Source organism: Durio zibethinus, chromosome 12 (genome assembly GCF_047325235.1).
Source record: "Durio zibethinus cultivar Kanyao isolate XHJ-2024 chromosome 12, ASM4732523v1, whole genome shotgun sequence".
In the NCBI taxonomy this organism is placed as follows: domain Eukaryota; kingdom Viridiplantae; phylum Streptophyta; class Magnoliopsida; order Malvales; family Malvaceae; genus Durio; species Durio zibethinus.
The window spans coordinates 23,055,550-23,067,616 of record NC_143173.1 but is presented as its reverse complement, the minus strand read 5'-3'; the positions used below and the strand labels follow the sequence as shown (position 1 = coordinate 23,067,616).

Below are 12,067 nucleotides of genomic sequence, written 5' to 3'. Positions count from 1 at the left end.
TATGTCCATGTGTGAAGTGTGATAATATCGAGTGACAAATGCGTCAAGTTATTTTTGAACATTTAATTTGTATTAAATTTCTATCGGGATATGTTAATTGATATTTTCATGGAGAGTCTATACCATCAAGGTCTTCTACTAGAGTTTCTTCAATATCAAAGGCTCTCTATCACCAATATGATCCTTTTATAGCAGATGACATTGAAAGCATGTTACGATATGCTTTTAACATTCATAACTAAAATTTTCATAATCTTTCTCCCTAAAATGAAGGATTTAATCAGTCCAATATTGAAATGCATGAATTTGGTAAACCTGGGATAAGTATACGTGACCAACAATCTAGATGAGAAGCATCAAAGTTTTATAGGTTGCTTGAAGAGATGAATGAAGAACTTTTTAAAAGATTAAAGCACTCAAGGTTGTCTTTCTGTGTTCGTCTTTTTAACTTGAAATGCTTCTGTGGATGGACGAAAAACTCTCTGACATTATTATTATAGTTTATGAAAAAAATGTTTCATTTTACAAAAATTCTTAAATCTTGTAAGGAATGAAAAAAGATGATTAAGGTTTTAGGTCTCGGATATAAGAAAATTCATAGTTATCCCAATGATTGCATGTTGTATTGAGGGGATAAAAAAATCAAGAATCTTGTCATTTGTGTGATATTTCTCGTTGGGTCAACAAAAGCCTCGATGAAAGGATGAATGATGATGTTGATAAGGTATGTGTAAAAAAAAAGCCTATTAAGATTTTACACTATTTTTCATTAATACCAAGACTTTAACGACTCTATATGTTTTCCAAAACTGTAGATTCAATGGGGTGGCATCATGAGAAGTGGACGGATGATGGATCATTAAGGTATCCTACAGATTTTTTGGCATGAAGTCATTTCATTCTAGGTTTTTAGACTTTGCATCTGATCCTTAAAATGTTATGCTTGGACAGTATCTAATGGATTCAATCCATTCAAAATGATGAGTACTTCTTATAGTACTTGACCAATTGTATTGATTTCTTACAATTTGCCACCATGAATTGCTATGAAGCAACAATCATTTATATTATCTATGATAATTCTCTGAAAAAAAGGTTTAGGTAATGATATAGACATCTACTTACAACCTCTTATTAAAGAGTTAAATCAATTATGGGAAGGAGTTGAGACTTCTAATGCATCAAAAGAAGAAAATTTCAATATGCGTGTTACTTTATTACGGACTATCAATGATTTTCTTACTTATGCGAATTTATCTGGTTAGAGTACAAAAGGTCATTATGCTTGTCCATGTTGTGCTGCATAGACATGTTTGACATGGTTACGTAATAGTAAAAAATTCTGCTATATAGGACATCATCGATGGTTAGATGATAATCATCGATTTAGATTTCAAAAATATTTCTTTGATAAAACTGAAGAGTTGAGGAGATCGCATTTACCCATTAGTGGGTTTAATATCTTGTCAAAGTTAAAAGATATCAATTTCACTTATGAAAAAATGACTCCATTAAGAAAAAGAGTGAGGGACATCTTTGAAGGTGTTTAGCCTCGTATTACGCAAGTTGATGATAGTCATACAGAAGTTGGTGATCTTGATGTTCAAAGTGATGAAGAGGATGATGAAGCAGATGACCCCAATGAGTATGAGTTGTAGAAAAAAAAATTTTTGAGTTACCTTATTGGGAATATAATTTATTATGCCATAACCTTGATTTGATGCACATAAAGAAGTATGTTTGTGAAAATTTTATCGAGATAATTCTCAATGTGAATAGAAGATCCAATGATGATTTAAAGAGTCGGCTTGACCTAGTTGATATGGGGATTCACCCAGACCTTCATCCGACATTGCTTCCTAATGAAAAATATCGATTGTCTGCTGCTTGTTTTGGGATTTCTAAAGCTAAAAAGGATGTGTTTTGCAAGGTTTTGAAAAATGTCAAAGTTTCGGATGGTTATGTGTCAAATATATCAAGATGTGTGAATATGAAAAAGTGAAAACTTTCTTCACTGAAGTCACATAATTATCACATTTTGATGCAAGATTTACTTCCAATTGCTTTTCGTTCATCGATGTTTATTGATTTGCACGTATTTCATTATATATTATTTGTTGTTTCTTATAATATCATACATATTTATGATCACTAGTAAATTAGAAAGAGTTTATTACGTTTCATTATATATTACCGAATTTAATTTGTCATTTTTTATATTTGTCAATATACATATTTATGATTAGTTTGTAATGAATTTATTAACTTACATGTGTTCCATTATATTATTGAATTAATTAATTTGTTATTTCTGTAAGATATCATGCAGCTATTTTTTAAAGTTCAATAATGATTGAAAAATTGTTGTATGTGATGTTTATATATACTACATGATTAGAATTTTGAATTTATGATTATTATTAAAATTTTAACGAGTTTATCAAATAATAACATGAAAAAATTACATGAGGAAATATTTAGCTAAGAAATCAGCAGCTGCATTAGCCTCTCGATTAACATGTGCAATCCTGCCCTCCTCTATGAGATTGCAAGATAATTCTGTAGATGTTTGCTTCAGGAGATTAACTACACTTAACGCATCTCCTTCAATGATAATCTGATGGAACCCTCATATCAGCAGCAAAATCAATCGCCTTTACTGCATGTGTGAGTGAACACGCACCAACCGCAAGTCCATCCCCCTCCCTGCTGTTCACTATTCTACACCAATGCCTCCATGTGTTTCCGGAATATTCAGAGCTCCATCAAAATAGAACTTAATTCACAAAATCCAAGAGTTTTCTGCCATTTCACCTCGGCTCCAACAGGCCTGTAATCAGTGATCATTCCATATGTAACACCCTCATTTCGGTATATATCATGCTTGAGAAGAAGAAATTTCAGATGCCAACTACTCCACTATATCATTGATTCTTATAACAAATTTATCCAAGAGATCAAGAAGATATTCAAGATTTCTAGGGAAAAAAAGAACACTTTTTTCTGATTAGAGATAAAGAAAACATTTTTTTATCCATTGAATAGGAAATAAGGGATGGGGTTAGTGGGGTTCCAACTCTCACCAAACATGACTTCCTAAGCCTTTTTAGTCACTAGGCCAAGAAGGTGAAGACAAAGAAAACATTCTTTGATTCATAACATTTGAAATACTAATACTTTCAGGAAAAAAACAGCACTAAGGGACAAAAATTAAGACCCTAGACTAATATCTTCAGCAGCAGCCGACCTTGTACAGATTGATAAAAAGTGGATTCCGTCTTAAACAAAAGGGTTAAATTTTGGGGCTATGCAGAGTTTAGGAGACAACTATTATCTGATGTAATTAAATGGGAATTCAACCAGACCCAAAATTACCTCCATTGGCACTGACAAACCACAGGTCTAATCTAATCTTCCCTCAAAAGCCTGACCAGCTCAAAACCCTAGCTTCAACTCCAAGTCCAAAAGCCCAGTGCTTGTCTTTGAACCAATCTCAAGAACAGCTTCCCTTTCCATCCAATAATTCCTTAAACTAGGATCAGATAGGATTTCCCTAGAGAATGTTCCGAGCTGACCATGATCTCCCAAGCCACTTACGGGCATCCGTTCACCAAGCAGATCCAGGGTGAGACACCGAGGGAGAGAGTACTCCTGATTGTACTCTGGCAGTGCTACCCTTTCAAAAGGATGATATTGAGGATCCTCTTCGAGAAGCTGCCTCAGAAAATCCTCGCCTTTTGGCTTCTTATGAGAATTATTATTGTATCTAGTCATTTCTTTCATGAGATTGTCCTGGACAGGCTCCTTGCTTTGTCTGTTGTAAGGATGATAACGAGGAGATACATTTCCAGCACCATGCTGCTTAGAAACAAGCTCCTTGGCCGCTGTAGGATTGGCTTGTGGTTTAGGACGCGGAGTGATCAACACAGGCTTATCATCAGGGGGGCAGAGGGTTATTCAAAACTGCCGCTAGAACCGGCGATATTTTCATGGGTTCTTTCACCAGACGATGGGCATTTTGGTGGCCACATAAGGCAGGTACAGAGTGAAAAGTTTTGGAACATCTTGGGCACTTGAACTCAGGCTTTGGCTCTTCTGATGAAGCAACAGCCTGCCCTTTGGAGTTTGATTCTTCTGGTTGGACCATGCTGGTGGGGTTTGTTTGAAGACCAAAGCCCCTACCTAAGGCCTCAGCTAAGAACTCTGATCGATGACGAAAAGAAAAGGCAAATGAAAAAAATATATAGAGTGAAAAAGAGAAAGTTAAATGGATTAGGAGAACACAAAACAAAGGATATATGGAGGAGATTGCTGGCCCTGAAGAAGAACGAAATAAATTAAATTATATAGTATACAGAATTAAATTACTTAACATGCAGTCGAACTATCATTTAATAGGTTTGATATTTAAATCTCATTTTTATATGCAAAAATTATAAAAAAAATTAAATGTTAAACATAAAAATATATAATTTGAGCACCCTTAATAGAAATTGTGGCTCACGTTAATAGTACATTTTTAATAGAAATGGAAAATTAAGGTAAAATAAAAGGTAATAATAGTAGAAAGAAAGGTTTAAAATATCAGTGTGCAATTTTTAGAGTGGACATAATTATTACAGTTTTAATATCTATATATATATATATATATATATATATATCTGTAGTTTTGCCATTCTCTGATGTTTAATTGGTTTTTGGGTTCAGACCCCCTAAGCGTTATGTTTTTATTATTGCTTTAGCCAACTGGTTCATTTTTGTTCTTTCTGAAATATTGTTTTAAAAGAAATAGAAACCCCAAGGATTTTAATTCAGGGGAAACAAAATTTAATGGAGTGGTTGAATTTGAGCTCTCTCCAGATTTAGCTTGAACTAGCATGGTTTTAGACAAGTGATGAAGGTTAAACAAAGGGAAGAAAAAGGTGGCTGCAGTCGAAGCAAAGAAGTTTTTATTGTCGTTATTATTATTATTATTAAGAAAACAAGGAGATTCGAATTCCATTTTTTGAATAGAGGAATCATGTATTATAAAAATTAAGTCAAATGTTCGGATGCATTTATAAATAAAGATTTTTTTAGAATTAAGGTTTAGCTTAATTAATTATTCTTATTCTAAAGAAGGGATCATCAAAATTAAATTGATATATGTGAGAGCCTAAGTTTGAGGGTTTAGAGAAGTGATACTTGGACAAGTTGCAAGAAGTTGAGAAGTAAGCAGGCAGACAAGTAAGGATGGTGATCGATGTAAGAGTAAGCAAGGTGAGCAAAAGTCTCTTCAACCTTGGTTTGATCCAAGTCAAAGACATACATTTATACTCTTTTTTTAACGACTTGGATAAAAAATTAAGAATTGTGTTCCAATTCGAACGGCATTCGCCATTGCCTTTGAAATGAGGCTAGTCAATTTCCTCTCCTAATTTGAGGTTAACTTACAGCTTAATCCACACGTAAAACAGGATTGCTAATGGAAAATGCTTGTAATTAAATATCAAACGGACAACAGAAAGCAAAGTCTCCCATCCGCTCTCGCCTTTTTTTTTTTTTGGCATGAATGGCCACGTTTACTTTTTTTTTTTTTTTACCAAAACCAAGTGTTAAACAACAAGATACTCATTTCAATTTTTTTTGTCTTTATTTGATATTTTTATGAAATTTAAGAAAATATTTAAATTTATAAAATTTATGTTTTGTAATTTTTATAATATCAAAAAATATAGAAAATTAAAATATCAGGTGAAAAAAACATTTTTCGAACATTGAAAAAGAAAAAATGGAAGGGAGTGAGTAAAAAGATGAGTTAAAAAGTTGAAGATATGCATATCGCGTAGGATTTTTTCTGATTAAAACCTTTTTTTTTTCCTCTCATTTTGTCTCCAGACTGAGGAGTAATGTAACCACAGATACTGATGAACTAATAATGCAATGGTGGGTGCCGAGGAGGTCCTAACGATGCCCGTGCGGATCAAATCCAACTGGAGATAATTCGATCAATGAACAAATTAACACATATGTTATTAGATTTCAGAAATGCCACCCATGAAAGCCGGCATATCTCCTCTTAACCAGGGGGAGAAATTTCTATCTTTCTCTAACTTAAACAATCCATATAGGCCAAAGAGGCAGAATCAGAAGGGCAAGAAAAAGGGTGATGAGTTTATAACTAGGAAAATTTAGGCAGCCAACAGCTTTCAGTTTTCTCACACACCAAATGGAAATCCGCAATTATTATTAAACCGTAAAGGTTGGAGACAAACATATTGCCAAAGGCACTCTTAAGTCCTAAGCATGACATTGCATGCCTTGAAATCCTGAGTACAAAATTAGGAGAAGATGGAAGCCATTCATTCATCTACTTTCATTTCATGAACAAATCCTAGCTTGAATCCATTTGCACACAACTCCAGAGCAGAAAATGAATTTAGAGAAGAAGTAGGCCCATATGTATAAATTATGCAACACTATCAATACTGTATACTAAACCCAACACAGTATAAAATTAAAACTAAACAGCTTATCTCACAGATTTTCACATGCCAAATCTAAACCTTAATTTCAAAGTTCAATAACTCTATTCACTATTTTCCTTATTTTACTCAGAAATGCCACTTCCAAGTATGATGTTTAAAACCTGATAATTTTAAACATGACATGGTGATATAATATAAAAACGATACAAAAGAAAACATGAAAGTGACAGTTTAAAATTTTAACAAAAATTATATATGTGCTAGGCAAAAAATTAAAAAAAAAAAATTTTGTGTTTGGCCTATCAACACAAATTTGACACGGCAACTTTTTATGTTTCACACATGTTTAAAACGATATAAACACAGTACAGATACACAAATTGCTAGTGTTTCATTCGTAGTAACTTGTAACAGTGAGTTCTGAAAATAATAGAAGTCATCTTCCTTCAAGCTTCCAACAGAATCCCAAGATTAGAAGGTAAAAAGAACAAAGAATACATTGAGATTTACTTCATTTCCAAACAAATGAAGAAGGAAAATGACACGAAGTTCTCAAAGCTTAAGGACACATCTCTAAGCAAAGGATATATGGTGGATCTAATATCAGTTTCCACAAAACACTCTAGATTATGAAAGGATTAAAGCAACAGGGCACTCTATTCCATGTTAAGATATGTGTATAATTAGCCCACTAGTTCATAGATTGTATAAATTGTATGAAAGTTTCAATAAGAAACTGAATGAACATCCACTACAAAGTTTTCACTAAAACATTCTCAATAGATTAGAGAAAGATAGATAATCAAGCATCGATTACTCCAATCCAGGCGTGACAGAGCCTACAGGTTCTCATTCATAGCTACGAAATTCATATAAGGTAATAAAGGCCCAACCTTTTGCTTATAAAATCATTTAATCCAATCACTTGCAACTTACTCACAAAAATTAACAATAATCAAATGCAGAGAACAATAATTCAAATATAAAACCAGTCATTGTCAATAATTATCACATAAAAATCCAAAATTCCGAATGCCCATTAACTAAATCATTATTCTCATTAGAGAAACAGTAGCTCAAATTAAAATTAAAAAACAAAAACCCCAAAAAATACATACCCAGTTCCCTGAATCCCCCAACGATCAAGCAAAATAGAATCAACTAGTCTTGGGATCAGGCATTGGGAACAACCCAGCTCCAGCAGCTCCTCGCGGCGGCGAAAACCCCAAAAACTTCTGCAAATTAGTTCTTATACTAATTGAACACAAGAAATACAGAAACACCATCGAACAATCCGTCGAATCTTCCCCTTGTAACCCTCTATGACTCATCTTCATCACAATCCCAATCGGCTTAAAAGGCAATTTGGCCACAACTTTCCCCTCGAAAAGCGAATTCAATAACCCAAAAACGACGATCAAAACGAGAGCCACGACAGCCCCAGATTTGAACTTGAATAAGGAAAGGTCACGGCTGGATTCTTTGAGGCTGGTTTCGACACGGTCAATTTTCTTGGTTTTGGATTTTTTCGTCGATAACTTGTTAGGGTTTTGGTCGGTTTTCATGGTTTCCAGCTTCTTGGCTGCTTTGTCGATTGAGGATTTGAGGGATTTGTAAGAGTTGGTTCGGTAGATTAAGACCCATGATATGGCTTCGCAGAAAATGGCTGTGCAAACGGAGATGGCTACGACTTTTAGGCTGTCGGAGTATTTGAAGGATGATAGGAACTGGGGTGTCGCCATTTCCGAAGGATAGTGTTTTCTCGGGAAAGTTCGTTGGGAAGAAAACTGAAAACGTCCGATCTGAGGTTCGTGGGCAGTGGAAGAAAGATTTTAAAGTAGACAACAACTTGCAATTGTGGGATGAAGTTGGGCTTTCACTGTTCCGCTTTTATTTTTCACTTGAAAAATTTCCGAGTTGGCCCATTTCAAATTGGGCTGGTTAGGATTTCCTTTTGTCCTTTGTTGATTATTAAATTTGGTAATTTAGGTATTTATAACGTGTGTTTTTTTTTTTTACATGAAAGTTATCGCAGCATAATAAATTAATAATTTTTTATAAAAATAATTATTTTACCAAAAAAAAAAAAAAAAACCCACAATTTCCCCTTCACACCAATGGAAGAGAAGTTAATAAAGCAGGATTGGTGGGCATTTGAGGCTGAGCTTATGCTTTTGAAATGAGTGACAAAAATCACATGAAAGATATTCCTTTTCTGGCAAATACAAAGATGGCCACTTCATTTAGCCAATAACCTTTCAAAGCTGAATAATTCACAAAGAAAAAAACATTTCTTTGTTTTTGAGGATGAATGATGGTTGTTTCAGAATTTAAAATCGGAATCTTTTGTTTTTTATTTAGTAGTTCTTGCAACGATATAAATGTTTTAGTTTTGAATCAAAATCCCTTCTTTTTTAATGGGCTACACTCATCTTATGCAAAAAAAAATTCAGAATCGGAGATGCAAACTGCAAAGTGCAAATTATAAATAAATTAAAAAATAATAATAATAACTTCTTTTAGCTGAAATCCACATAAAAAAAAAAAAAAATCCACGACATGTATGAAGACTTTGTGTGAACAAAACTTCATTCAGCATTGCTTAAAGCATACCTTAAGATCATCAATAAATGGGCCATTATTGATCAATTTGACTAATTATTTATTTAGTTTGCCATTGTTACCTTCTTTTGGTTGAGTAAGAAAGGGCTCTTTATTTAACTAATAATTTTAAATACAATTAATTATTGTAGTTTATCTTAAGTTAAAGTTTTAAAGTTTTAAAAAAATGATATTTAATAAGTTTGAAATCTAAATTTTAATATTTATAATTTTTTTCTTTTATTTTTTACTACTATTTCAATTTGATAAACTTCATCACTTCATAATTTCTTTGCAATTTAAAAAGTAACCCTTACTTTGTTTATTAACTTAATTCAACCAAAAAAAAAATAGAAATCCAATATTAGTATCTAAACTTTATCAAGATAATACATGAACTGTCACATTTTTCACATCATACCATACCTGAAAGGAAAGTAAAATTTTTGTGACTTAAGACAAGGTTCAAAACAAGCTAAGTGTTACGGGCCACACATTTTTTAAATCAAAACCACTTATCTGTGCAACATCAAGATTACTTATAATCGAGATTAATTTTTCACGAGTCCATTTCTTCATGGACAGATCATTTTCGATCCTTCAAGCCACATATTTATGAGCTCTTTCTAGCTTAAACCCTGTAAGGTCATACATATCATTCTCAAACTTAATAGGAAAAAACTCAATCCCATCACAATTCTCAATTCACAAATCTCAAAGTGGCCCCAAGCACCCTTATTTACCCACAAGCACTAAAGTCTCAAGTATCAAGCCTCAAATTCTCATAGGGGTTTGGAGCCCTTGTTCTTATAAGATTATTGCATTCTGGCATGGTAAAAACCCAACACCATGCTCGTCTGCATCGTACGCAAGTTGTCATATCGAGATCCCGAAGGCACAACACAGATACTAGTCAGTAGCCATCTTAGAGCCACACTAAGCTCCTCTTATCCCACAAAACTCATATCTTTGGACCTTAATCTTTAGCCTCATTTTAGGCTGCTCGTATGCATGATGAACACTCAACATCATGCCTATCCCATTTCGGAGACTTGTGTGTGCTACCCCAGCCGCAACACACTTCTATTGATTAACCATAAGGGTTTAGCAGCGTGTTTATGTTACGGTCTTAGAGTGAAGTAAGAATCCCACATTGGCTGTACACTAGAGTTAGTTATAGGATATAAGGGTTCACATATTCTCTTTCTTGTGAGACATCTTTTGTGGGATAAAATCGTGAGGTCAAAGGGGCCAAAGCAAACAATACTTCATAAGGGTGTGAATCACGGCATGTAGGCTGATCTAAGACACCGGATGAGTGGATGCCTGGATCCTGGAGTCACACGGAGTTGGAGGTTGAGTCTCGACCTGTGACAAGTGATATTAGAGCCAGCTCTGGGGGTACTAATGATACACCACCGAGGACGGTGGGCCTTCGTTGGAATGGGGAAAAATGTCATGATCCTGTAGTGAAGCAGGAATCTCACATTGACTGTGTACTAGAGTTAGCTGTGGGATATAAGGGTTTATACATTCTCCTCCTTATGAGGTGCGTTTTATGGGATAAAATCATGAAACCAGAGGGACTAAAGTAGACAATACCTCACAAAGGTATGAACCATGATAGGTAGGTTAATTTGAGATGTCAAATGAGTGGATGTCGGGGTCCTAGAGTCATACGGGCCTGGAGGTTGAGTCTCAACCTGTGACACTTGCTTGCTAGCCCGTTCATATCTAAGGCTTGATGGTACTTCTCCTATGCAAATACCATCTCATAATCTTTTTGACTTAAGGAGGGAAAATCAAGAGCATAGCAAATGCTAACATCTAACCCCATAGCTTTACGCAAAGGCACGATATGAAGCCTATTGACCCCAACCATCTCTAGGTTTACCATGGCCTAAAGAGACACCGTGCCACACTCATGACCTGATAATGCCCTTCCAGTTAGACACCACATATGCTTAGGAGTAGCTCACTTCAAATCAGTCAGGCCCCCACCTGCTTACTAGCTAAGGGGGTAGTGGAGACCTGACACTAGTCGTCCCCTTTTATAAAGAGCGTATGAGCTTTTTCAACCCTCTTACTATGAACCGTAAGAATATCTGAAATAGGAATACTTTTCTTTTTAGCTATCTCAGGACCTTGCTTCACCTAACTCAGGGCCTAATGACCTTTTTTTTTTTGTTTTCATAATTCTAGTATTCTACTCGTTGCTCTACTAACTTACTTGAAGGTGCCCGCACCGATTTCGATCGATAGTACCCGACTGACTAACTGATTCTAGGGCACTTGTCCACTGGCTTGCACTTGCCCACGCATTTTGGGGCCTAGTGTCATATTGTCCACACATAATATCAGCAACATATTCTCATGCTTAAAATGCCTGCATACAGTTTTTCAAAACCACTGTCTCGACAACAAAGCCTTGTTCGCTGCTCAACTTAGGATCATTTATTATAGGATCGAGGCATACCAAGGCCTGACCATGACATTCTTCCCTACTTACTATGTTATGCCCTCATCGATGCCAAGACCACACCCAACTCTCTTATTGCACATAGTTGACATTTTTTTATATGTCTTTCACTTATGCTCTCAAGGATTGGATCGAGATCCCGTCATATAAGGCACCGCCCATAATACTCATTCATTGTTAATGTAGATGGGTTTCATCCTAACTTCAATACACTTCTATGCTATCTCCACATATGACTACTAAACTCAAACTATTTTGCTTAATAAGTGCCACTGCATTGCTTCACTAATGATCATATCATATTGTGATCTCGAGGCACTTTCGTTAATCATGACCCTCAGTCGAATTAATGACCATCTATTTTGTCACACATTGGTATGCCTTATTGGACGTGACCCATCACATCATCTGTAAGTCTGCAGCATCGACTCTTCAATATGCCCTTTTGGATGTGGTGCTTAGGTCAACCGCACTCATATGGTACCACCCGCAATAAACCTTAGCATGATGGCATTCAAGA

The 12,067-nt window shown here is 35.0% G+C and overlaps 1 protein-coding gene across 1 annotated transcript; it reads right to left on the bottom strand.

The window, feature by feature from the left end:
- Positions 1-7,427: 7,427 nt before the first annotated feature.
- Positions 7,428-8,297, bottom strand: LOC111296417 (uncharacterized). Its single transcript, XM_022890705.2, has one exon. It carries the CDS (start codon positions 8,207-8,209, stop codon positions 7,625-7,627), a length of 585 nt encoding a protein of 194 aa, XP_022746440.1. The 5' UTR covers positions 8,210-8,297; the 3' UTR covers positions 7,428-7,624.
- Positions 8,298-12,067: the final 3,770 nt, after the last annotated feature.

What these genes read in the sequence shown, in the direction of transcription:
- LOC111296417 (XM_022890705.2), bottom strand. Translation starts at nt 8,209, where the DNA reads ATGGCGACACCCCAGTTCCTATCATCCTTCAAATACTCCGACAGCCTA.